Source organism: Heptranchias perlo, chromosome 7 (genome assembly GCF_035084215.1).
Source record: "Heptranchias perlo isolate sHepPer1 chromosome 7, sHepPer1.hap1, whole genome shotgun sequence".
In the NCBI taxonomy this organism is placed as follows: Eukaryota; Metazoa; Chordata; class Chondrichthyes; order Hexanchiformes; family Hexanchidae; genus Heptranchias; species Heptranchias perlo.
Genome location: NC_090331.1, coordinates 5,667,061 through 5,694,648, shown reverse-complemented (window position 1 = coordinate 5,694,648; position 27,588 = coordinate 5,667,061). Strand labels below are relative to the sequence as shown.

Here is a 27,588-nt window from a genome sequence, read left to right as displayed (position 1 = left end):
AAAACAACTGTTCACCACTACTCTCTGCTTTCTGTTCCCGAGCCAATTTTGTACCCATGCTGTCACTGTCCCTTTAATTCCATGGGCTTTAATTTTGTTATCAAGTCTATTATGTGGTACTTTATCAAACGCCTTTTGAAAGCCCATATATACAACATCAACCGCACTACCCTCATCAACCCTCTCCGTTACTTCATCAAAGACCTCAATCAAGTTAGTCAAACACGATTTTCCTTTAATAAATCCGTGCTGGCTTTCATTTGTTAGCCCATATTTTTCCAAGTGCCAATTAATTTTATCGCGGATTATTGTCTCTAAAAGTTTCCCCACCACCGACGTTAGACTGACTGGCCTGTAATTGCCGGGTTTATCCCTCTCCCCTTTTTGAAAACTGGTGTAACATTTGCATTCGTCCAGTCCTCCGGAACCATCCCCATATCGAAGGAGGATTGGAAGATTGTGGCCAGAGCCTCTGCAATTTCCACCCTTACTTCCCTCAGTAACCTGGGACCCGGTGACTTTTCTACTTTGAGTACTGCTAACCTTTTAAGTACCTCCTCTTTATCTATTTTGATCCTATCCAATATCACTCCTACCTCCTCCTTTACTGCTCCAATGGCAGCATCCTTTTCTCTAGTGAAGACCGATGTGAGTATTCATTTAGTGCCTCAGACATGCCCTCTGCCTCCACAAGAAGATCTCCTTTTTTGTCCCTAATCGGTCCCACGCTTCCTTTGACTGCCCTTTTACTGTTTATTTCTTTGTAAAAGAGTTTTGGATTCCCTTTAATGTTACCCACTAATCTATTCTCATACTCGTTCTTTGCTCCTCTTATTCCCATTGTTAGATTCTCCTCTGTACTTTCTGTATTTAGTCTGATTCTCTACTGTATTATGAACCTGACACTTGTCATAAGCCTCCTTTTTCTGTTTCATTTTAATCTCTATATCTTTAGTCATCCAGTGAACTCTAGCTTTGGATGCCCTTCCTTTCCCCCTCGTGGGAATGTGTTCACTCTGTACCCGAACCATCTCCTCCTTGAAGGCCTCCCATTGTTCAATTACTGTTCTGCCTGCCATTTTTTGATTCCAATCCACCTGGGCAAGATCCCTTTTTCACTCACTGAAATTTGCCCTCCTTCAGTCAAGCATTTTCACTTTTGATTGTTCCTTGTCTTTTTCCATAACTATTCTAAACCTAATGATATTATGATCACTGTTCCCCAAATGCTCCCCCACTGAAATATGCTCCAATTGCCCCATTTTATTCCCCAGAATTAGATCCAGCACTGCTTCCTTCCTCATTGGGCTGGAAACACACTGTTCAAGAAAGTTTTCTGATACACATTTCAGGAATTCCTCCCCCTCTTTGCCCTTTACACTGTTACTATCCCAGTCTATACTGGGATGATTGAAGTCCCACATTATCACTACTCTATAGTTCTTTCATCTTTCTGTAATTTGCCTGCAAATGTTCTCCTCTATCTCCTTCCCACTATTTGGTGGTCTATAGTGTACACCCAGTAGTGTAATAGCTCCTCTATTGTTCATTAATTCGAACCAAACAGATTCTGTTTTTGACCCTCAACTACATCATCCCTTTCCAGTGATTTAATAGTTTCTTTGATCAATACTGACACCCCCCACCCTCCTTTCTTTCCTTCCCTATCTTTCCTGAATACCACATAGCCAGGAATATTAAATACCCAATCCTCCCCTTCTTTGAGCCAGGTCTCTGTTATTGCCGCTATGTCATAGTCCCAAAAACTTCTACAGGCAGGTAAACAGTAAACGGGCAGTAAGAGGAGGGTTAGAGCCAATTAGGGACCATAAAGGAGATCTACTCATTGAGGCAGAGGGCATGGCCAAGGTACTAAATGAGTACTTCACATCTGTCTTTACCAAGGAAGAAGATGCTGCCAGAATCTCAGTAAAGGAAGATATAGTTGAGATACTTTAGATATTGAGATATTTTAGACCTTATATTGAGTAATGAGACAGGGTTAATTAGTAATCTCATAGTAAAGGATCCTATGGGGAAGAGTGATCATAATAAGCCGGATGGGAGACCAGCCAGGGAGAGGACATGTGCAGCTAAGTTTGCAGTTAAGTCTTTGTTTGTATGGATGGGGGTGGGGCCGGGGGGGGGGCATGGGTGGGCATAGATTGGCATGTGGGATGGGATCGAGGGTCAATCACGGGAGGGGGGGTGTCGGGATCAGGGGTCATCGCGAGGGTCCACAATCGTTGAGGGGGAGGATCGGGGTTGGAGGATCGGAGCGAGGGGAGGAGGGGTGTCGGAGGATCGGACTGAAGGGGAGGATCGGGGTCGGGGGCCGGAAGATCGGAGTGGGACCGGATCGGGGTCAGAGATTCGGAGGATCGGGTTTGGGGGGAGGATGTCTGAGATCAGGGGAGGGGTGTCCATGATCATTGGGGGAGAGGTCGGTGCAGGTAGGATTGTTAGACCTGGGGGAAGCACTCCCGCTCCTCCGGGCCCACAACCTGTGCCTTTCTAGGCACCGACCTGTTAGCCTTGGGCCTTCTCGCCATATTTCATGAGGCATAAAACAGAAGGCCCGGGAATCCTGACCCCCCGGGGTTGAAATCGGGAAGTCCAGAAAAATGGAGGCCCGAAGCCTCCTTGAAAGGTTTTACGGCCCGACTCACCTCCTGGGGGCGGGTTTGTTGCCCATTCCTCGTCCCGCCCCGGTGAAAACCGGAAATGGGCGGGTTGGAGGCAGGTTAGCGGCGGCTCTGAAATGGTGGCAATTTTCAATGCCCCCGCGCCCCCAACCCACCCATTTTTCACTTTGAAAATTGAGCCCAAAGAGTCTGCAAAAGGATATAGACAAGTTAAGTGAGTGGGCAAGAAGGTGGCAGATGGAGTTTAATGTGGGGAAATGTGAAGTTATTCACTTTGGTAGGAAGAACAGAAAAACAGAATATTTTTTAAATGGTGAGAAACTATTAAATGTTGGTGTTCAGAGAGACTTGGGTGTCCTCGTACAAGAAACACAAAAAGTTAGTATGCGGGTACAGCAAGCAATTAGGAAGGCAAATGGCATGTTGGCCTTTATTGCAAGGGGTTGGAGTACAAGAGTCTTACTACAATTGTACAGGGCTTTGGTGCGACCTCACTGCGTACAGTTCTGGTCTCCTTATCGAAGGAAGGATATACTTGCCTTAGAGGGGGTGCAATGGAGGTTCACTAGATTAAATCCAGGGATGAGAGGGTTGTCCTATGAGGAGAGATTGAGTAGAATGGGCCTTTACACACTGGAGTTCAGAAGAATGAGAGGTGATCTCATTGAAACATATAAGATTCTGAGGGGGCTTGACAGGGTAGATGCTGAGAGGCTGTTTTCCCTGGCTGGAGAGTCCAGAACTAGGGGATATAGTCTCAGGATAAGGGGTCGGCCATTTAAGACTGAGATGAGGAGGAATTTCTTCACTTAGAGGGTTGTGAACCTTTGGAATTCTCTATCCCAGAGGGCTGTGGATGCTCAGTCGTTGAATATATTCAAGACTGAGATCGATAGATTTTTGGACTCATGGGGAATCAAGGGATATGGGGATCGGGCGGGAAAGTGGAGTTGAGGTCAAAGATCAGCCATGATCTGATTGGATGGCGGAGCAGGCTCGAGCGGCGGTCGGCCTACTCCTGCTTCTATTTTTTATGTTCTTAGGTTCTTATGTTCCTATACTGAATGGGCTAAAAATTGATAGAGGAAGTACTAGAAAGTCTAGCTGTACTTAAAGTAGATAAGTCACCAGGTCCGGATGGGATGCATCCTAGGTTGCTGAGGGAAGTAAGGGTGGAAATTGCGGAGGTACTGGCCATAATCTCCCAATCATCCTTAGATACGGGGGTGGTGCCAGAGGACTGGAGAATTGCAAATGTTACACCCTTGTTCAAAAGAGGGTGTAAGGATAAACCCAGCAACTACAGGCCAGTCAGTTTAACCTCAGTGGTGGGGAAACTTTTAGAAACGATAATCCGGGACAGAATTAACAGTCACTTGGACAAGTGTGGATTGATTAGGGAAAGCCAGCACGGATTTGTTAAAGGCAAATCGTGTTTAACTAACCTGATAGAGTTTTTTGATGAGGTAACAGAGAGGGTAGATGAGGGCAATGCAGTTGATGTGGTGTATATGGACTTTCAAAAGGCGATTGATAAAGTGCCGCATAATAGGCTTGTTATCAAGATATAAAAGGGGCAGTATCAACATAGATACAGAATTGGCTAAGTAACAGGAAACAGAGAGTAGTGGTGAACAGTTGTTTTTCAAACTGGAGGGAGGTGTATAGTGGTGTTCCCCAGGGGTCAGTACTAGGACCACTGCTTTTTTTGATATATATTAATGACTTGGACTTGGGTGTACAGGGCACAATTTCAAAATTTGCAGATGACACAAACTTGGAAGTGTAGTGAACAGTGAGGAGGATAGTGATAGACTTCAAGAGGATATAGACAGGCTGGTGGAATGGGCGGACATTTGGCAGATGAAATTTAAGGCAGAAAAATGCGAGGGGATATATTTTCCTAGGAAGAATGAGGAGAGGAAATATAAACTAAAGGGCATAATTCTAAAAGGGGTACAGGAACGGAGAGACCTCAGGGTATATGTACACAAATTGTTGAAGGTGGCAGGGCAGGTTGAGAAAGCGGTTAAAAAAGCATACGGGATCCTGGGCTTTATAAATAGAGGCAGAGAGTACAAAAGCAAGGAAGTTAGGATGAACCTTTATAAAACACTAGTTTGGCCACAACTGGAGTATTCTGTCCAGTTCTGGGCACCGCACTTTAGGAAGGATGTGAAGTCCTTAGAAAGGGTGCAGAAGAGATTTACTAGAATGATTCCAGGGATGAGGGACTTTAGTTACGTGGATAGACTGGAGAAGCTGGGGTCGTTCTCCTTGGAACAGAGATGGTTGCGAGGAGATTTGATAGAGGTATACAAAATCATGAAGGATCCAGACAGAGAAGATTGAGAGAAATTGTTCCCATTGGAGGAAGGGTCAAGAACCAGAGGACATAGATTTGGGGTGATTGCCAATAGGACCAAAGGAGACATGAGGGAAAACTTTTTTACACAGCGAGTGGTTATGATCTGGAATGCACTGCCCGAGGGGGTGGTGGAGGCAGATTCAATCATGGCCTTCAAAAGGGAACTGGATAAGTACTTGAAAGGAAAAAAATTGCAGGGTTACGGGGAAAGAGCGGGGGAGAGGGACTAGCTGGATTGCTCTTGCTTAGAGCTGGCATGGACTTGATGGGCCGAATGGCCTCCTTCCATGCCGTAACCATTCTATGATTCTATGTGACGACTTGAGCCTGCAGCTCACCAACCTTATTTACCACACTACGTCCATTTACGCACATCCACTCTCAACTCATCTTTGGCTGCCATGCATTTGCCCCCTTTCTGATCTCTCCTATTTCTGAATTATTCTTTACTCTGGTTCTATTTGTCCCTCCCAGTCCTCTGTGCACCTTGTTTCTCCTCTCTAATGTTTCATCCTGGTGCCTACCACTCTGCCAAATTAGTTTAAACCCTCTCCGACAGCACTAGTTAACATTGGTCCCAGCTCTGTTGAGGTGCAACCCGTCCATCTTGAAAAGATCTCTCCTGCCCCAGAACTTGACTGTAGGGGGGCTTGATCAGGAAGTTTGCAGATGATACAAAAATTGGCCGTGTGGTTGATAGTGAGGAGGAAAGCTGTAGACTGCAGGAAGATATCAATGGACTGGTCAGGTGGGCAGAAAAGTGGCAAATGGAATTCAATCCAGAGAAGTGTGAGATAATGCATTTGGGAAGGGCAAAGAAGGCAAGGGAATACACAATAAATGGGAGGATACTGAGTGGTGTAGAGGAACAAAGGGATCTTGGAGTACATGTCCACAGATCCCTGAAGGTAGCAGGACAGGTAGATAAGGTGGTTAAAAAGGCATACGGGATATTTTCCTTTATTAGCCAAGGCATAGAATATAAGAGCAGGGAGGTTATGCTGGAACTGTATAAAACACTGGTTAGGCCACAGCTTGAGTCCTGCATACAGTTCTGGTCACCACACTACAGGAAAGATGTGATTGCACTAGAGAGGGTACAGAGGAGATTTACGAGGATGTTGCCAGGACTGGAGAATTTTAACTATGAGAAAAGATTGGATAGGCTGGGGTTGTTTTCATTGGAGCAAAGGAGGCTGATGGGAGATTTAATTGAGGTATGTAAAATTATGAGGGGCCTAGATAGAGTGGATAGGGAGGACCTATTTCCCTTAGCGGAGGGTTCAGTGACCAGGTGGTTTGGATTTAAAGTAGTTAGTAGAAGGATTAGACAGGAGCTGAGGAGAAAGTTTTCACCCAGAGGGTGGCGGGGATCTGGACCTCACTGCCTGAGAGGGTGGGAGAGGCAGAAACCCTCAACTCATTTAATAAGTACTTGGATGTGCACCTGAAGTGCCGAAACCTACAGGGCCACGGACCAAGTGCTGGAAAGTGGGATTAAGGTGGATAGCTCTTTCTTTGGCCAGCGCGGACATGATGGGCCGAATGGCCTCCTTCCGTGCCATAACTTCCTATGATTCTATGATTATGGACCAAAAAGGAGATTTATGCGTGGAGGTAGAGGGCATGGCTGAGATATTAAATGAGTACCTTGCATCTGTCTTTACCAAGGAAGAAGATGCTGCCAAAGGAAGCTGGGATTGTTCTCCTTAGAGCAGAGAAGGTTAAGAGGAGATTTGATAGAAGTGTTCAAAATCATGAGGGGTTTAGATAAAGTAAATAAAGAGAAACTGTTCCCATTGGCAGAAGGGTCGAGAACCAGAGGACACAGATTTAAGGTAATTGGCAAAAGAACCAAAGACGACATGAGGAAAAAATATTTTACTCAGCGAGTTGTGATGATCTGGAATGGGCTGCCTGAAAGGGCGGTGGAAGCAGATTAAATAATAACTTTCATAATGGAATTGGATAAATACTTGAAGGGAAAAAATTTGCAGGGCTGTGGAGAAAGAGCGGGGGAATGGGACTAACTGGATTGCTTCTGCAAAGAGCTGGCACAGGTTCGGTGGGCTGATTGGCCTCGTTCTATGCTGTAACTATTCTATGATTCTATGAATGTAACCCATGCTGTACCTGCCCTGGATGTGTTTGATGGGACAGTGTAGAGGGAGCTTTACTCTGTATCTAACCCGTACTGTACCTGTCCTGGGAGTGTTTGATGGGACAGTGTAGAGGGAGCTTTACTCTGTATCTAACCCGTACTGTACCTGTCCTGGGAGTGTTTGATGGGACAGTGAAGAGAGAGCTTTGCAATCATAGCATGATAGTATTTTACATCAGAGAAAGATGCCATTCAGCCCATTGCCTGTGCTGGCTCTTTGAAAGAGCTGTCCAATTAGTCCGATTCCCCTGCTCTTATCCCGTAGCCCTTTAAATTTTTTCCCTTCAAGTATTTATACAATTGCCTTTTGAAAGTTATTATTGAATCTGCTTCCACCGCCCTTTCAGGCAGCGCATTCCAGATCATAACAACTCACTGCGTAAAAAAAATGTTTCCTCATGTCGCCTCTGGCTCTTTTGTCGATCACCTTAAATCTGTGTCCTCCAGTTAACAACCCTCCTGCCACTGGAAACTTACTCTATTATTTACTCTATCAAAACCCTTCATGATTTTGAACACCTCTATTAAATCTCCCTTAACCTTCTCTGTTCTAAGAAGAACAATCCCAGCTTCTCCAGTCTCTCCACATAACTGAAGTCCCTCATCCCTGGTACCATTCTAGTAAATCTCCCCTGCACCCTCTCCAAGGCCTTGACATCCTTCCTAAAGTGTGGTGCCCAGAATTGGACGCAATACTCCAGCTGAGGCCTAACCAGTGTTTTATAAAGGTTTAGCATAATCTCCTTGCTTTTGTACTCTATGCCTCTATTAATAAAGCCCAGGATCCCATTTTCTTTTTGAACAGCCTTCTCAACTTGTCCTGCCACCTTCAAAGATTTGTGTACATACACCCCCAGGTCTCTCTCTTCTGGTACCCTCTTTAAAATTGTACCATTCAGTTTATATTGCCTCTCCTCATTCTTCCTACCAAAATGTATCACTTCACACTTCTCTGCATTAATTTTATCTGCCATGTGTCTGCCCATTTCACCAGTCTGCCTATGTCCTCCTGGAGTATGATGTGGAGATGCCGGTGATGGACTGGGTGATGTCCTCCTGGATTATGTTACTATCCTCCACATTGTTTACTGCATGAGAGCTTTACTCTGGGACTCATCTGTGCTGTACCTGCCCTCGCAGTGATTTATGGGTCAGTGTAGAGGGAGCTTTACTCTGTATCTAACCCGTGCTGTACCTGCCCTGGGAGTGTTTGATGGGACAGTGTAGAGGGAGCTTTACTCTGTATCTAACCCGTGCTGTACCTGCCCTGGGAGTGTTTGATGGGTCAGTGTAGAGGGAGCTTTACTCTGTATCTAACCCGTGCTGTACCTGCCCTGGGAGTGTTTGATGGGTCAGTGTAGAGGGAGCTTTACTCTGTATCTAACCCGTGCTGTACCTGCCCTGGGAGTGTTTGATGGGACAGTGTAGAGGGAGCTTTACTCTGTATCTAACCCGTGCTGTACCTGCCCTGGGAGTGTTTGATGGGACAGTGTAGAGGGAGCTTTACTCTGTATCTAACCCGTGCTGTACCTGCCCTGGGAGTGTTTGATGGGACAGTGTAGAGGGAGCTTTACTCTGTATCTAACCCGTGCTGTACCTGCCCTGGGAGTGTTTGATGGGACAGTGTAGAGGGAGCTTTACTCTGTATCTAACCCGTGCTGTACCTGCTCTGGGAGTGTTTGATGGGACAGTGTAGAGGGAGCTTTACTCTGTATCTAACCCGTGCTGTACCTGTCCTGGGAGTGTTTGATGGGACAGTGTAGAGGGAGCTTTACTCTGTATCTAACCCGTGCTGTACCTGCCCTGGGAGTGATTGATGGGACAGTGTAGAGGGAGCTTTACTCTGTATCTAACCCGTGCTGTACCTGCCCTGGGAGTGTTTGATGGGACAGTGTAGAGGGAGCTTTACTCTGTATCTAACCCGTGCTGTACCTGCCCTGGGAGTGATTGATGGGACAGTGTAGAGGGAGCTTTACTCTGTATCTAACCCGTGCTGTACCTGCCCTGAGAGTGTTTGATGGGACAGTGTAGAGGGAGCTTTACTCTGTATCTAACCCGTGCTGTACCTGCCCTGAGAGTGTTTGATGGGACAGTGTAGAGGGAGCTTTACTCTGTATCTAACCCGTGCTGTACCTGCCCTGGGAGCGTTTGATGGGACAGTGTAGAGGGAGCTTTACTCTGTATCTAACTCGTTGCATACCAGAAAAGTGATGAAATCAGGACAGTTGTGCAGTGGAGAATGGAGCCTCTGCGATGAGTTTTGCTGCAATCGCACCCAACACGGTGAGACAGCGAATTAATTTTTCATTCTCAGGATGTGGGTGAAGCTGACTAGGCATTTATTGCTGTCCCTAGTTACCCTAAGAAAGAAAGATAAGGAAGAACTTGCATTTATATAGCGCCTATCATGACCTATGGAATAGAAAGGTATTCTGATCGGGATAGATGAAGTCGTGAGGGAGGAGGCTCATGTGGAGCATAAATACCGGCATCGACCGGTTGGGCCGAATGGCCTGTTTCTGTGCGGTAGTTTCAATGTAACCTCAGGACATCCCAAAGTGCTTTACAGCTTTTGAAGTGTGGTCTCTGTTGTAATGTAGGAAAACCGGCAGCCAATTTGCGCACAGCAAGATCCCACAAACAGCAACGTGATAATGACCAGGTAATCCTGTTTTTTATTGATGTTGGGGTTGAGGGATACATATTGGCCCAGGTTGGTTTAACAACTGACTTCAAAGTGCATTAAAAGTCAGCCACTGCGATGGGATTAAAGTCGCGTGTAGATCAGAGCGAGTAACGACGGCAGGTTCCCCTCACTGAAAGACATCATTTAACCAGTTGGGTTTTTATAACACTCCGACAGTTTACAATGGGCATCTTCTGGTGCCATCCCACAAATCACCCGATTGATTGGATCAGTTTCAAAAGTTGCCGTGGTGAGTTTTGAACCAGTCAGCGGTGGCTCAGTGGGTCGCACTCTCGCCTCGGAGGCAGGAGGTCGTGGGTTCAAGTTCCTATTCCAGAGACTTGAGCACAATCCAGGCCGACACTCCCAGCGCCAGTACTGAGGGAGTGCTGCACTGTCGGAGGTGCCGTCTTTCAGACGAGAGGTTAAACCGAGGCCCCGTCTGCCCCCTCAGGTGGACGTAAAAGATCCCACTCCACTATTTTGAAGAAGAGCATGGCGTCTCCCCAGAAACCTGGGCCAATATTTATCCCTCAATCAACATTACCAGAAACAGATTATCTGGTCGTCATCTCATTGCTGTTTGTGGGATCTTGCTTTGTGCAAATTGGCGACTGTGTTTCCTACATTACAACAGTGACTACACTTGGAAAGTACTTCATTGGTTATGAAGCACTTTGGGACATCCCAAGGTGCTATATAAATGTAAGTCTTTCTTTCTTATCGCCTGTGGTTTGCCAGACCAGTGCCACAGCCGCCATCGAGGATACGGTCGAATAGTGGTTCCATTACTGGACCAGTAAAAGCCGGTATCAGTAAAAGTGACCATGAAGATGTTGGATTGTCCTAAAAACCCAACCAATGTCCTTTAGGGAAGGAAAGCTGCAGTTCTTACCCGGTCTGGGCCGAGACGTGACTCCAGTCCCACACCGACGTGGTTGACTCTTACCTGCCCTCTGAAGGGGCCGAGCAAGACGCACAGTTGTATCAAATCGTTCACCACACGGGCTGCAGCCGTCCAAGAAGGCTCACCACCACCTTCTCAAGGACAACTAGGGGATGGGCAATAAATGGTGGCCCTGCTGGTGACGCCCCCATCCCATGAATGATTTTTTTAAAATGGCTTTGCTTACGCAATGGATTCCCCGTTTGCTGATGGATTCACGTTCTTCATGTCAGCATTTCACTGTAAGATGAGATTCGCTGGGTCAGCCAAAATCGAATTGAATGGCGGAACAGGCTCGAGGGGCTGACTGGCCTCCTCCTGTCCCTATGTATCTCTCTAACAGGATTACACTGCCTGTCTCTCTTGCAATCTGCGTAAAAGGGACAGAAAGAAAAAAATGGGAATATTTGAAATCCAAAATAAAAACAGAAAATGCTGGAAATATACAGCGGGTCACTTCGTGTGGCCTCGGCCAGAACCATCTCGATCAAAATCAGTCTTGTCAGATCCTGATGGACCTGCTGTGCAGTTTCCAGTATTTTTCCTTGGGGGGTGTGTCTCTCCATTCCTGAATATTAATGAAAAATTCTGGAAAATGCAGGAAGACTTGCTTTAAAACCCTCATCGACCTTTTCGCTAATACTTTGTGAATTGAGGAAACTATTTAAATGTGTAATAAATGCGCTTCATTCTTTACAGCTATCAGGAAAGGCTGAACAGGCTGGGGCTCTCCAGAAAAGAGAAGACTGAGGGGGTGACCTGATAGAGGTCTTTAAGATTATGAAAGGGTTTGATAGGATAGACGTAGAGAAGATGCTTCCACTTGTGGGGGAGACCAGAACTAGGGATCATAAATATAAGATAGTCACTAATAAATCCAATAGGGAATTCAGGAGAAACTTCTTTCCCCAGAGAGTGGTGAGAATGTGGAACTCGCTACCACAAGGACTAGTTGAGGCGAATAGCGTAGAAACATTTAAGGGGAAAGCACATGAGGGAGAAAGGAATAGAAGGATATGCTGATAGGGTGAGATAGAGTGGGAAGAGGCTCGGGTGGAGCATAAACACCGGCATGGACCAGTTGGGCCGAATGGCCTGTTTCTATGCTGTAAAATTCTATGTATTTCTAGGTAATCAGGGTTTCATCATAAAGGGAACTTCATTCTAACAGAGTTCACAGTAACGAGTGTTTTCCTGTGTTCTATTGCAACGTGTAATTATGTCGTGAGTCAGTGAGATTATCCGAACATTTACTATCCCATCGTATCATTAATGAAAACCATGTCTGAGTGAGGGGATGTTAGCCCGGGGTACCCCCTTCTGAGTCCCTTAAGTGGAAGAGGTTGATGGGTCCCACCAGAGGAAGACTCCCAGTTCCTGAAGCTCGGTGGGTGGGGGATGACCCATCTTCACTGACACGGCTAGAGTTCGGATATGGGAGGTTTAGTCCGGGCGTTTTGATCCCCACCGTGTCACGGCGGATGTGGTGAGCTGTGTAATTGAGAGAACTGGGCACTGGCCATTAACCCCCTGCCCCCCACTCCCCACCAGTCTACCCTTGGGTTCAAACAAAAGATGCTCGACCAAGCATTCCCTTGGATTTCTGTCAGTGCAACACTCTCTAGATCAGGCACTCTCTCTAGGTCAAACATTCTCTCAAGGTCAAATGACCACCTTGGACTGCGTTGGCACCATTCTGCGACGTGTTTTTGAAGATGACTTTGGCAACGTGACGTGCAAATCGTTTCTTGGCAGATACGCGCAAGGAGGATGGGGGGAGGGGGAGAGGAAGCGCCTTGATGACCGCAATGTCCCGGAAACTTCCAGAGAGAGAGTTCCAAGTGACCGGGACTTGGCGGGAGATGATGGGTAAGCTTTCGGAATCCGAGACGACAAGCCCCTGCTCTTGCGACGGAGGGAAGCCTGGCTCCAACTGCCCGCAGTTTAACACCTCTCGGCCTTGGTCCGAGACGTAGAGGCCACCAGACTACCCTCCGGCAAAAACTATGACTTTTATGTTTGTCTCTGCCGAGGCGAGTGGAATTCGTCGAGAAGGACAACAGCGTGTGTTGGAGTCGGTTTCGAGAGTACAAGTAAAATCACTACCTAGTAGTGAGGGGAGGGGGAGGGAGAGGCCGGACGAGCGTGGAATCTGATGGGGAAACGGGTTGACGTGTCGTCAACGAGCCATCGTGCCTGCGTGAACGGTGGGACTTATTCCTCGGCCAGCAGCCCACGTGAGAGAGACGGAGGGAGGGAGCCGGGGCCGGGGGGGGCGGGGGGTGTCCCGCAGGCTGAGCCTGATCCTGATCCTGACGTGGGGGAACGCTAACTGGAGTCTATCTGGTGCGCTCCCTGATCTGCTGCTGTCACTAATCTACTTTTCTTCCCTTGCAGAAAGCCGGTCACTCCACTCGCACGTTTGGACGACTAACTCATGGTGCGTTGGGCTGTACTTAACCTGTGTGCGCATTATCTTTATTCACTTGTATGTAATTTTAAAAAAAATATATAGAATCATAGAGCACAGAAGGAGGCCATTCGGCCCATCGTGCCTGTGCCGGCTCTTTGAAAGAGCTATCCAATTAGTCCCACTCCCCTGTTCTTTCCCCCATGACCCTGCAAATTTTTCCTTTTCAAGTATTTATCCAATTCTCTTTTGAAAGTTATTATTGAATCTGCTTCCACCGCCCTTTCAGGCAGCGCATTCCAGATCATAACAACTCGCTGAGTAAAACAATTTTGCTTGGATTGTTCCCCTTGGATCAGAGGAGGTTAATGGGAGATTTGATCGAGGTGTTCAAAATCATGAAGGGTTTTGATAGAGTAGATAAGGAGAAACTGTTTCCAGTGGCAGGAGGGTCGGTAACCAGAGGACACAGATTTAAGGTAATTGGCAAAAGAACCAGAGGCGAGATGAGGAAAAAAATGTTTGCTCAGCGAGTTGTTCTGATCTGGAATGCGCTGCCTGAAAGGGCGGTGGAAGCAGATTCAATAATAACTTTCAAAAGGGAATTGGATAAATACTTGAAGGGGAAAAATTTGCAGGGCTGTGGGGAAAGAACGGGGGGAGTTGGACTAATTGGATAGCTCTTTCAAAGAGCCAGCATAGGCACGATGGGCTGAATGGCCTCCTTCTGTGCTTTAAGATTCTATGATTTTAAATGTATGTGTTTGTGTATATGTATGTGTATCTGTATATATATGTGTGTGTGTGTATCTGTATATATATGTGTGTGTGTGTATCTGTATATATATGTGTGTGTGTGTATCTGTATATATATGTATCTATATATACAAAATCTTTAAAACAAATCTACTGTTGAAAGAGCAATAAATCTGTTCAGCTTATAATTACTGCGCTGCAGTCTCGGAGGAATCGTGTAGGAGAGGTGTTTCTTGTCATCGCTATGCTCCCAGACGCTGAGATCGTCAGAAAAGGAGCAGGCCTCCATCGCTGGAGTCCCAGATCAGCACGGGGCTCTGGCAACAGCTGCACCAGAGCCTCCCTGTTTACATCTGGAACCCACAGCTGCTGCAGCTGCTTCTCAGCGTTCTGTATCAATGCAAAAATGATGTTCCGAGAGACCATTTTGAAGCTTCACACTGACGGTGTCCTGGCCTGCTTTACTCGCCTCTTACACACAGCTTAAGGGAAGATTAGTTGTCATGTGCGTAACAACAGAAGGCAAATCTAAGAATGAAAAAAGGCCTTCGGGTCCACCCCTCTCCATTGTCTCTCCCATCGAAGCCCATCCCTCCAGTACATTGACTCTCCCATCGAAGCCCATCCCTCCAGTACATTAACTCTCCCATCGAAGCCCATCCCTCCAGTACATTGACTCTCCCATCGAAGCCCATCCCTCCAGTACATTAACACTCCCATCGAAGCCCATCCCTCCAGTACATTGACTCTCCCATCGAAGCCCATTCCTCCAGTACATTGACTCTCCCATCGAAGCCCATCCCTCCAGTACATTGACTCTCCCGTCGAAGCCCATTCCTCCAGTACATTGACTCTCCCGTCGAAGCCCATCCCTCCAGTACATTTACTCTCCTCTTAAAGCCCATCTCTCTACTATATTAACTCACAGGTCAACCCCATTATACCCATTAACCATCCTGATGTGCTTTCCTGTACCCTTTCCAACACAGACAAGTATATTTTGTGTATGGTGACCCAAACTGAACTAAATGCGGTCTGACCATCACATTGCTTGCTGGACCAGGGATGCTGACATTCCAGCTGCTCCATTGGTTTGTTGTGCAGTGTCTCCCAAGTCTGTCATTAACCACGTGGATTGAATTTGTGAGATACAGATAGGGTGCAGAGGAGATTTACTAGAACGGTACCAGGGATGAGAGACTTCAATTAAATGGAGAAGCTGGGCTTGTTCCCCTTAGAACAGAGAAGGTTGAGGGGAGATTTGATAGAGGTGTTCAAAATCATGAAGGGTTTTGATAGAGTAAATAAGGAGAAACTGTTTCCAGTGGCAGGAGGGTCGGTAACCAGAGGTCACAGATTTAAGATAATTGGCAAAAGAACCAGAGGGGGAGATGAGGAGAATTTTGTTTACGCAGCGAGTTATGCTCTGGAATGCGCTGCCTGAAAGGGCGGTGGAAGCAGATTCAATAATAACTTTCAAAAGGGAATTGGATAAATACTTCAAAAAGGACAGCATTGCAGGGCTATGGGGAAAGGGCGGGGTGGGAGAGTGGGGCCAATTGGATAGCTCTTTCACAGAGCTGGCACAGGCACGATGGGCCAAATGGCCTGCTTCTGTGCTGTATGATTCTATGACTATTTCAGTAACAATTACAGATGTCTCCAGCTGCAGCCTGATAATGTTGCTGCAGATTCTTCTGCATTTATTCATTAAACAAATATTCCTTGATTGCAAATTCTGTGCTGAGTTAGCTGATTTAGAGGGTTTAGAGAGTTAGATGGTTGTCCTATGAGGAGAGATGGAGTAAAATGGGCCTAAATTCTCTGGAGTTTAGAAGAATGAGAGGGGATCTCATTGAAACATATAAGATTCTGAGGGAGTTTGACAGGGTAGAGAATGTTTCCCTTGGCTGGAGAGTCTAGAACTGGGGGGCAGTGTCTCAGGATAAGGGCTCAGACATTTAGGACTGAGATGAGGAGGAATTTCTTCACTCAGAGGGTTGTGAATCTTTGGAATTCTCTCCCCCAGAGGGCTGTGGACGCTCAGTCGTTGAATATATTCAAGTCAGAGATGGATAGATTTTTGGACTCGAGGGGAATCAAGGGATATGGGGATCGGGCGGGAAAGTGGAGTTGAGGTCGAAGATCAGCCATGATCTGATTGAATGGCGGAGCAGGCTCGAGGGGCCGTGTGACCTCCTCCTATTTATGTTCTTATGGTCAGAGCCGGGCAGCGGATCGGGGCTCTACAACAGGTCTCAGCGCCTTTGGGCAGACGAGGAGTAAAATTCAGCCTGTCTCCCTGCTCCTGATGTTTAACCAGTGACTGCTGCCGGAAAGTTTATTCGTGTGAAGGCCGGCGGAGGAGGGGCTCAAGCTCTGCCCCGATCTCCCCATCAGGGGAAATGCTTCACCAGCACTCAATACCTGGGCTCAGACAATGACGGACGGTCGCCCGGGTGAGAACGGCTGAAGCTGGTTTAGCTGTGTTCCATCGACGGTCAGCACATCAGGGGAAGGAAGGGAGAGAATTAAAAGTAGCGACGCAGGTTAATAAGACCATCAAAAAGGCAAACCAAGCACTGGGGTTCATTTCTAGAGGGATAGAATTGAAAAGCAGAGAAGTTGTTCAACTTGTATAGAACCTTGGTTAGACCACACTGGGAGTACGGTGAACAGTTCTGGTCTCCGTATTATAAAATGGATATAGAGGCATAAGAGAAGGTGCAAAAAAAAGATTTGCTGGGATGATACCAGAACTGAGAGGTCATACCTATCAGGAAAGATTGAACAGGCTGGGGCTCTTTTCTCTAGGAAAGAGAAGACTGAGGGGTGACCTGATAGAGGTCCTTAAAATTATGAAGGTGTTCGACAGGGTGGATGCAGAGAAGGTATTTCCACTTGTGGGGGAGTCCGCTGCTCCTCGACTAAAGAGCACCAAGTTTTCCATTTCTAGATAATAACTCTTTACTCGAGAGAGGTTCAGGTTGGTGTAGAGTCTTTCACTGAGACAGACCAAATGATCAATGCTAATCAATTGCCTGCAGTGTTATGCACGGTCAGTCGGTGAATAAGCTTTCTTTCATATACAAGACGGTGACCGAGTTGGGGGAGAGACTTCAGAAACTGCGCCACAGCGCCATCTAGTGGCCAGAGCCTCCAACTACATTGTGACAGTTGACATCGTAAAATTGAATGGGTTAATGTTGACATAGCAATTTGCAATGTTGACCAAAAGCAGCGTGACAACAGGAAGTAAGGTTTTTGGACAAGAAGTGTGTGCCCCATGCAAGATTTTTAATACAGATAGCTAATTACATCTTTAATCTTACAATGTGGTAGTTAAGCCTGAAAGGAACGTGGCTTCAACTGCTGACACTTTGGGATTCTTGTGGAAAGTTGTTTGCTGTTTGTAGCAGAATCAATAATGAGTGTGTAAAGAACATGTAACCAATATTGAAGCTCTTCCCCATTGCAGCTGTCCTACTCTTCAAAAGCTCTGAGGAGTGACTGTGGTATTTAGATATTTAAGGGTAGAAATGACTGTTGCTAATGTTATTGCGTGTCCGTATATTACTTGCCTCAAATTCCCCTCTCCACTATTTAAACGTGTAAGGTAAAAATTAAAGTCACTTCTAGGTTCTGGTCTCAAATGCCATTCTTCACTTTAATGTCAGCCATGGCTCGGTGGGTAGCAGTCTGGCCTCTGAGTCAGAAGGTCGTGGGTTCAAGTCCCCACTCCAAAGACTTGAGCCCATAATCTAGCCCGACACTCCCAGTGCCAGTACAGAGGGAACGCTGCACGGTCGGAGGTGCCGTCTTTCGGACGAGATGTTAAATCAAGGCCCCGACTGCCCTCTGTGGATGTAAAAGATCCCATGGCCACTATTTCGAAGAAGGGGAGGTGCCCTGGGCCAATATTTATCCCTCAACCAACATCACTAAAAAAAAACAGATGATCTGGTCATTATCACATTGCTGTTTGTGGGATCTTGCTGTGCACAAATTGGCTGCCGCGTTTCCTACATTACAACAGTGACTACACTTCAAAAGTGCTTCATTGGCTGTAAAGCGCTTTGGGACATCCTGAGGTTGTGACAGGCGCTATATAAATGAAAGTCTTTTTCTTTCTGTCTTTCTTCCTTAATTTCAAATCATGGGACTTTTTCCAACTGGTCTCATTTTGATGGGGTTTGTATGTGACGCTGCACCGTACGTCTGATTAACACTCTTCGTCATTTCAACACCTCCACCCAGCTGGGGCCGGGAGTTCAATGGGAATTACCATGCTTGGATTGAAATATGGGTGGCGGGGGGGGAGGTTGTGTGAGGATGGGTATGGGGTGGGTGGGTGAGGATGGGTAGGGGGTGGGTGGGTGAATGGGGTGGGGGAGGGTCGGTGTCCTGTCCTACACGTGACGCAGAGCATTCAGGCGCCAGGCAACAGCGTGTTACTTGTGAACTCTTCCCGTGCGTTTTGCGGGCAGTTCGATGAGAGCTCGTACCTGCCCGAGTGAGTCACCCATGTGGAGCGGGTTTGCATGCTGTTGCTATTCTGTGTGTGTGCTGTGTTAGTAACCGTTTATAATATCTGCTTTCTTTTGCTGCCCCCATGGAAGCGAAGTATTCCGCTCCTGCAGGAAACAAAGTTATGGTATGAAAAACGCTTCTGTCTCTCTATGTATATATTTATATTTTTATTTATTTAACCAACTGAGAGAGCAAATGGGAGTGGACGGGGTGGGATGAGTGGAGCAGTGTTGGGGTACGCAGGTATTTTGTTAATGTCCAAGCATGAAATGATACGGGAGAGAGGGTGGATTGGGGGCCGAATGGTGTTTTTTCCATTTGATGTTTTCTGTCAATGTTCAAATTTCTTTGGCTTTGAAGCATTTTGGGACATCCTGAGCTGCACCGACACGAGTTTGTTTCCTTGTTTATTTCCTTCTTTCTTCCAGTTTGGCAGAGTGGCAGCACTCCCTGACCTCCACATCAGCAGCTCCCGGGCTCAAAACCCCACTCTCAGGGCTGAGAGGTCAGTGCAGTACCGAGGGAGTGCTGCACTGTCGGAGGGTCAGTACTGAGGGAGCGCTGCACTGTCAGAGGGTCAGTACTGAGGGAGCACTGCACTGTCGGAGGGTCAGTACTGAGGGAGCGCTGCACTGTCGGAGGGTCAGTACTGAGGGAGCGCTGCACTGTCAGAGGGGCAGTACCGAGGGAGTGCTGCACTGTCAGAGGGTCAGTACTGAGGGAGTGCTGCACTGTCAGAGGGTCAATACTGAGGGAGCACTGCACTGTCGGAGGGTCAGTACTGAGGGAGCGCTGCACTGTCGGAGGGTCAGTACTGAGGGAGCGCTGCACTGTCAGAGGGTCAGTACTGAGGGAGCGCTGCACTGTCAGAGGGTCAGTACTGAGGGAGCGCTGCACCGTCGGAGGGGCAGTACCGAGGGAGCGCTGCACCGTCGGAGGGGCAGTACCGAGGGAGCGCTGCACCGTCGGAGGGGCAGTACCGAGGGAGCGCTGCACTGTCAGAACAGCAGTACCGAGGGAGCGCTGCACTGTCAGAGGGTCAGTACCGAGGGAGCGTTGCACCGTCGGAGGGGCAGTACCGAGGGAGCGCTGCACCGTCGGAGGGGCAGTACCGAGGGAGCGCTGTACTGTCGGAGGGGCAGTACTGAGGGTGTGCTGCACTGTTGGAGATGCCGTCCTTCGGATGAGATGTTAAAGCTAAGGCTGACTACCTGCCTCTATGCTAAACCGAGTTCCTATTCAGATGGATGTCAAAGCTGGGACAGAAAGATGGTGTTGTGGCACGATCGGAGCTACCTACTCCATCCAAACCCATCTTGTGAAAGCGATTTTAAGGTTGAATAATCCAGAATGCTGGGAGTATCAAATTAAGTTCAGACAATTGGGGAGGGTTCCTTAAAACTCCAAGAGACCAATGAATGGAAATCCCAGACCTTGAGATTAAGAGCTGAATCATCTCCCAATATTTAAATATTATTTCTGTCCAATGTGGATCGATTCTATCAGAGTAGGAGGGAGTGGGACTTATTGGACAGTTCTTTCAAAGAGCCGGCACAGGCACAAAGAGCCGAATGGCCTTCCCCTGTGCTGTAAAATGTCATATTTTGCAAAGTTCTCTAGATTCAGGAACTGTCCCTCTGGATTGGAAAATTGCACATGTCACTCCACTTTTTAAGAAAGGAGAGAGAGGGAAACCGGGGAATTATAGACCAGTTAGCCTAACATCTGTTGTGGGGAAAATGCTGGAGTCTATAATTAAGGATAGGGTGACTGAACACCTCGAGAATTTTCAGTTAATCAGAGAGAGCCAGCATGGATTTGTGAAAGGTAGGTCGTGCCTGACAAACCTGATTGAATTTTTTGAAGAGGTGACTAAAGTAGTGGACAGGGGAATGTCAATGGATGTTATTTATATGGACTTCCAGAAGGCATTTGATAAGGTCCCACATAAGAGACTGTTAGCTAAGATAGAAGCCCATGGAATCGAGGGAAAAGTACGGACTCGGTTAGGAAGTTGGCTGAGCGAAAGGCGACAGAGAGTAGGGATAATGGGAAGGTACTCACATTGGCAGGATGTGACTAGTGGAGTCCCGCAGGGATCTGTCTTGGGGCCTCAATTATTCACAATATTTATTAACGACTTAGATGAAGGCATAGAAATTCTCATATCTAAGTTTGCCGATGACACAAAGATTGGTGGCATTGTAAGCAGTGTGGATGAAAACATAAAATTACAAAGCGATATTGATAGATTAGGTGAATGGGCAAAACTGTGGCAAATGGAATTCAATGTAGACAAATGTGAGGTCATCCACTTTGGATCAAAAAAGGATAGAACAAGGTACTTTCTAAATGGTAAAAAGTTAAAAACAGTGGATGTCCAAAGGGACTTAGGGGTTCAGGGTCATAGATCATTGAAGTGTCATGAACAGGTGCAGAAAATAATCAAGAAGGCAAATGGAATGTTGGCCTTTATATCGAGAGGACTGGAGTACAAGGGGGCAGAAGTTATGCTGCAGCTATACAAAACCCTGGTTAGACCGCACCTGGAGTACTGTGAGCAGTTCTGGGCACCGCACCTTCGGAAGGACATATTGGCCTTGGAGGGAGTGCAGCGTAGGTTTACTAGAATGATACCCAGACTTCAAGGGTTAAGTTACGAGGGGGTTGTATTCTCTGGAGTTTCGAAGGTTAAGGGGTGATCTGATCGAAGTTTATAAGATATTAAGGGGAATGGATAGGGTGGATAGAGAGAAACTATTTCCACTGGTTGGGGATTCTAGGAGTAGGGGGCACAGTCTAAAAATTAGAGCCAGACCTTTCAGGAGTGAGATTAGAAAACATTTCTACACACAAAGGTTTGTAGAAGTTTGGAACTCTCTTCTGCAAATGGCAATTGATACTAGCTCAATTGCTAAATTTAAATCTGAGATAGATAGCTTTTTGGCAACCAAAGGTATTAAGGGATATGGGCCAAAGGCAGGTATATGGAGCGAGATCACAGATCAGCCATGATCTTAACAAATGGTGGAGCAGGCACGAGGGGCTGAATGGCCTACTCCTGTTCCTGTGTTCCTATATCAATCTATCTGAGGAGTACGAAATTGGTGGGAATAAAGTCGGAATGGTGGAGAAGATGTGGCACGGAGAGGAATCGTCGGGAAGCAGCGCGGAGATCAGCTGTTTTTGTGTGATCGCGGAGTCAGCCGCGCTTTCTGCGTGTTTACCAACCGAGGGATAACAGGCAGAGCATTCAGGGGGCTGCCCCAGCTGGTCTGAGTGCCCTTGGGCTCAGTGCAGTACTGAGGGCGTGCTGCCTTTCGGATGAGATATTAAACCGAGGCCCCGTCTGCCCTCTCAGGTGGACGTGAAAGATCCCACGACACCATTTCGAAGAAGAGCAGGGGAGTTCTCCCCGGTGTCCTGGGTCAATATTTATCCCTCAACCAACACCACTAAAACAGATGATCCGGTCATTTTCACATTGCTTTTTGTGGGATCTTGCTGTGCGCAAATTGTCTGCCACATTTCCTACATTACAGCAGTGACTACACTTCAAAAGTATTTCATTGGCTGCAAAGCGCTTTGGGACATCATGAGGTCGAAGATCAGCCATGATCTGATTGAACGGGGGAGCAGGCTCGAGGGGCCGAATGGCCTACTCCTGCTCCTATTTCTTATGTTCTTATGAAATTTTCAATTAACCACCAGCCTCAACAGCTTTTTGAGGGAGAGAGTTCCAGATTTCCACTCCCCTTCCAGAACAAGGGGGCATAACCTTAAAATTAGAGTTAGGCCTTTTGGGAGTGATGTCAGGAAGCACTTCTTCACACAAAGGGGAGTGGAAATCTGGAACTCTCTCCCCCCAAAAAGCTGTTGAGGCTGGGGGTCAATTGAAAATTTCAAAACTGAGATTGATGGAATTTTTTTGTTGGGTGAGGGGATTAAGGGTTACGGAACCAAGACAGGTAAATGGTGTTAAGATACTGATCAGCCGTGATCTAATTGAATGGCGGAACAATCTTGAGGGGCTGAATGGCCTCCTCCTGTTCCTACATTTCTATAACTCCCCACCAGAGGAAATAGTTTCTCCCTATCTACCCTATCAACTCCTTTAATCATCTTAAACACCTCAATAAGATCACCCCTTAATCTTCTGTACTTGAGGGAATACAAGCCTAGTCTATGCAAACTGTCCTCATAATTTAACCCTTTCAGCCCTGGTTTCAACCAGGTGAATCTGCGCTGCACCCCCTCCAAGGCCAATATATCCTTCCTGAGGTGCGGTGCCCAGAACTGAACGCAGTCTCCAGATGGGATCTGACCAGAGCTTTATATAACTGTAACATCACTTCCACCCATTTGTATTCCAGCCTTCTTGAGATAAAGGCCAACATTCCATTAGCCGTTTTAATTATTTTTTTGTACCTGTCCACGAGGTTTTAGTGATTCCTGTACTTGGACCCCGAAATCTCTCTGCTCCTCCACAGTTCCCATCTTCTCACCATTTAGAAAGTAGAAATTTGAGGGAGTAGCAGCTTGGAAACAGCAGGGTTAAGGAGCAACACACATTGAGGATTTCAATTCAAGCAGCTCCAAGTCATAGCTCCCAGAGGGGAGTCCAGAGTGTGGTGTCCCTGCAATTAATGGGACCCGTCTCTGACTTAGATGAAGCTGTCGGACAGTCTATAACACACGTGCAATCCTCGCTCAGTATTTGGAGAGGCCCTCGTTCCCTGACATCCTCTACTCCCACAAACTTATTGATATTTCTATAAATTATTAATTTAACGGAAGAAAGAAAACAGCACGAGGGACAGAGAGAGAGAATGCACAAGAGAAAAACAGACTTGAGAGGGAGTCTGAGGGAGGGGGGGAAGAGCGGGTGGGAAGAATGCAGAGAGATAGAGGGAGGGAGAGTCAGAACATGAGGGAGATGGTGACGGGGAAAGAGAGAGCATGAGAGAAAGAGTGTGAGGGGGAGACGGAGACAAACGCAACGTGACGGAGGGAGAGAGAGCACGAGGGAGGGAGAGAATGACAGAAGAAGACAGAGAGAAATGGAGGGAAAGACTGACAGGACGATCAGAGCAAGAGATACAGCTTGTGTGAGTCAGACTGAGACAGCTTGCGTAGGGAGAGATAGAGAAGGACAAAGAGCAGAAGAAAAAATAGAAGGGAGAAAAGGAAAGGGGATAGACAAAGGATGGAAAGAAAATGTTAGAGAGAGGGAATAATGAGACAGAGAATTGCTATGAAAATTAGTTTGAATATCGAATCAGTCGTCTGGCTATCAAAACTGTTACCGTGGGTTTACATCAAGGAGACTTGATTGAACAGCTTGATCACATTATTCCAATATGGCGGCAGCCTATGAGCCCACTCCAATATTTTCCAATAAAGTTGAGTTTGGAGTCTAAATTCTTTGGCGTCTAAGCCCTTTCCGCCTGAGGGCATGTTTGAATAGGTCATTTAGGTTTGAGGTTGTCTCTCTTGTTCTTGGTGGAAGCCATGGTAACTACAGGCTTCCAGTTGGAATTGTACGGATCAGGGGTGGCCTTTCTGTAGCCGGTATGATGGCGGGCGGCAGGTTGCTGGAGCAAGTTACTGCTGAAGTGCCTCGGTGGAGGGGAGCAATCTTCCTCAAGGGAGAGTAATGCAAAAGGTGGGAGGTGTAGTTAATACTGAGGAGGACTGTGACAAAATTCAAAAGGACATTAATAAACTTGCAGAATGGGCCTGCAATTGGCAAATGAATTTCAATATAAATAAGTGTGAGGTGGTACATTTTGGCAGGATGAATAAGGAGGCCCCACTGCTTGGAAAATAAGAGACTAAACGGGAGAGAGAAGCAGAGAGATCTGTGGGTATAGATACACAAATCACTAAAAGTAGCGGCATGGGTTAATAAGGCCACAAAAAAAAGAAAACCAAGCACTGGGGTTCATTTCTAGAGGGATAGAATTGAAAAGCAGAGAAGTTATGTTAAACTTGTATAGAACCTTGGTTAGACCACACTGGGAGTATTGTGAACAGTTCTGGTCTCCGTATTATAAATATGGTATAGAGGCACTGGAGAAGGTGCAAAAAAGATTTACTAGGATGATACCAGAACTGAGAGGTTATAGCTATCAGGAAAGACTGAACAGGCTGGGGCTCTTTTCTCAAGAAAAGAGAAGGCTGAGAGGTGACCTGATAGAGGTCTTTAAGATAATGAAAGGGTTTGATAGGGTAGATGTAGAGAAAATGTTTCCACTTGTTGGGGGAGACCAGAACTAGAGGTCATAAATATAAGATAGTCACTAATAAATCCGATAGGGAATTCAGGAGAAACTTCTTTACCCAGAGAGTGGTGAGAATGTGGAACTCGCTCCCACAAGGAGTAGTTGAGGAAGCTGGATAAACACATGAGGGAGAAAGGAATAGAAGGATCTGCTGATAGGGTGAGATGAAGTAGGGAGGGAGGAGGCTCGTGTGGAGCATAAACACCAGCGTACATCTGTTGGGCCGAATGGCCTGTTTCTGTGCTGTAGACTCTGTGTAACTTGATGTAAAAGTGTTATTTCCCCCTCTCTCCTCCCCAGTCCCCCAACAAAGGGGAGTCCATCGCCTTGACTGTAGCCCCATCTTCTTTGCACCCATAAATTCTTTTTTTCCCCTAACACTGAAGATTCTTATTTCCATCCAGACTCGGAGGAATGTGGTGAAGAGGAGACGTTTGAAGCGCAGAAGACGGAGCCCTCGGAGGAATTCCTCGGTCCTCAGCAACGGGCTGTCCAAAGAGTGCCTGCAGGTAGGTGCGGTGGTTTCTATCCTCAGAGGGCATCCCTCCTGGCCACGAGGACCTACGGAGCAAGTGCGTGCAACTCTGAGGCGAGCGTCGATCGGGCCTGAGCTGTACAGGGCCCTCCATCTCTGAGCACCCGTATAGTCAAAACAATGCCGTGCAGTGTGATGGTTCGATCCATCTAAAACTCTGCTGCCCGTATCCTAACCCGCATCCGGTCCGGGAACGCCTTGATTTTAAAATTCTCATCCTTATTTTCGAATCCCTCCATGTCCTCGCCCCCTCTCTATCTCTGTAACCTCCTCCAGCCCTACAACCCTCCGAGATCTCTGCGCTCCTCCAATTCCGACCTGTTGTGCATCTCCGATTTTCATCACTCCACCATTGGCGGCCGTGACTTCAGCTGCCTAAGCCCGAAGCTCTGGAATTCCCTCCCTAAACCTCTCCGTCTCTCTCTCCCTCTCTCTCCCCCTCTAAGACACTCCTTAAAACGTACCTATTTGACTAGGCTTTTGGTCACCTGTCCTAATATTTCCTTGTGTGGCTCGGTGTCAAATTTTGTTTGATAATCGTTCCTGTGAAGCACCTTGGGACGTTTTACTACGTTAAAGGCGCTATATAAATGCAAGTTGCTGTTGTTCCTCCTCCTCAGTAACAAACCAATTTGCATCTTAAAGGGTTCACATCTCCTATTTGATAACTCTCTTCCTGTTACCATACTGGAAGAGCTACTTACTGCATTGGGCTTTTACAATTCTGCTCATCTCTTGCTCCCTCTTTGTCCCTCTGCCCACCGTTTCTTTTTACAAGTCTGGTGATACCAGAATTCCCAATGTTTCCCCCCCCCCCCGCCCCCGAATACAGTCTTGATAGAGTTTGTTCTTATTTCTCTTTGCATTGCCATATCAATATATTTAGGGTCAGGTTTCTTTAATCTGCATTATTAGTCCTTGGTATGAACGTACAATCGTACGGAGTTGACGGGCAGGAGAAGACCAGCTGGTCCATCAAGCTTTCCCCACACCGTGATGACTGGACCATCACGACTAGACACTTCCCAACGCCTCCCCCTTCCCCCACACCCCCATCCTCTCTCCCCACCCTCACAGCAAAGCAAAAAAAAAAAAACAGGGAAAAAATCCCAGGGCCAATAAGGGAAAAAATACCCTGGAAAATTCCTCTCCGACCCCCTCTGTCAATCGAAACCAGTCCAGGAGATCACACTGACCATGTGTTACATATTCCGTATCTTCAGCAGAACGTCCTTTAAAGGCATTCCATTTGTCCTGTCTAATTGAGGTGTTTAAGATGATTAAAGGATTTGATAGGGTCGATAGAGAGAAACTATTTCCTCTGGTGGGGGGAGTCCAGAACAAGGGGGCAGAACCTTAAAATTAGAGCCAGGCCGTTCAGGGGTGATGTCAGGAAGCACTTCTTCACACAAAGGGGAGTGGAAATCTGGAACTCTCTCCCCCAAAAAGCTGCTGAGGCTGGGGGTCAATTGAAAATTTCAAAACTGAGATTGATCGATTTTTGTTGGGTAAGGGGATTAAGGGTTAGGGAACCAAGGCGGGTAAATGGAGTTAAGATACAGATCGACCACAATCTAATTGAACGGCGGAACAGGCTCCTGTTCCTATGTCTGTAATCGAGGTATTCTTGAGTATTACATAGAAACAGAGAGAACAGGTGCAGGGGTAGGCCTTTCGGCCCTTCGAGCCTGCTCCACCATTCAATATGATCATGGCTGATCCTCTATCTCAATACCATATTCCCGCTCTCTCCCCATACCCCTTGATGCCTTTTGTGTCTAGAAATCTATCTAGCTCCTTCTTAAAGATATTCAGTCTCTTGACCTCCACAGCCTTCTGTGGTAGAGAATTCCACAGGTTCACCATCCTCTGAGTGAAGAAATTTCCCCTCATCTCAGTCCTAAATGTCCTACCCCGTATCCTGAGACTGTGACCCCTCGTTCTGGATCCCCCCCAGCCAGGGGAAACATCCTCCCTGCATCCAGTCTGTCGAGCCCTGTCAGAATTTTATATGTTTTAATGAGGTTACACCCCAGCCAAACTGTTGAAGCTCTTCCCTCGCCTACTTGAAGTTGGCCCTTTCAATGTTGTTTACCTGGGTATTATTTCGCTGCATTGGTGTATCCCAGATCGTGTCAGGTTTAATCATGTTACCCAGAAGTGCGATTACTTCCAGTCCCAATGTGCAATCTGGGTCAGTTCTCATTACAAGGTTACCGTCCATGCCATCCCGAAAGCACTGGGTCAGAAAACAGTCAAGTATTACA

The 27,588-nt window shown here is 46.9% G+C and overlaps 1 protein-coding gene across 6 annotated transcripts in view; it reads left to right on the top strand.

Annotated features, from left to right (window-relative positions):
* spega (striated muscle enriched protein kinase a) overlaps positions 1-27,588 on the top strand; it is a 347,514-nt gene that overhangs the window by 85,292 nt on the left and 234,634 nt on the right. For 4 of the 6 annotated variants that reach the window (XM_067986975.1, XM_067986974.1, XM_067986978.1 and 1 more), the window contains exons 2-4: positions 13,204-13,246; positions 18,592-18,626; positions 25,191-25,295. In XM_067986975.1, coding sequence (XP_067843076.1) covers positions 13,204-13,246; positions 18,592-18,626; positions 25,191-25,295 — 183 coding nt within the window. The remainder of the gene's footprint in view (positions 1-13,203; positions 13,247-18,591; positions 18,627-25,190; positions 25,296-27,588) is intronic. The other 2 variants (XM_067986976.1, XM_067986979.1) reach the window with 1 other exon arrangement.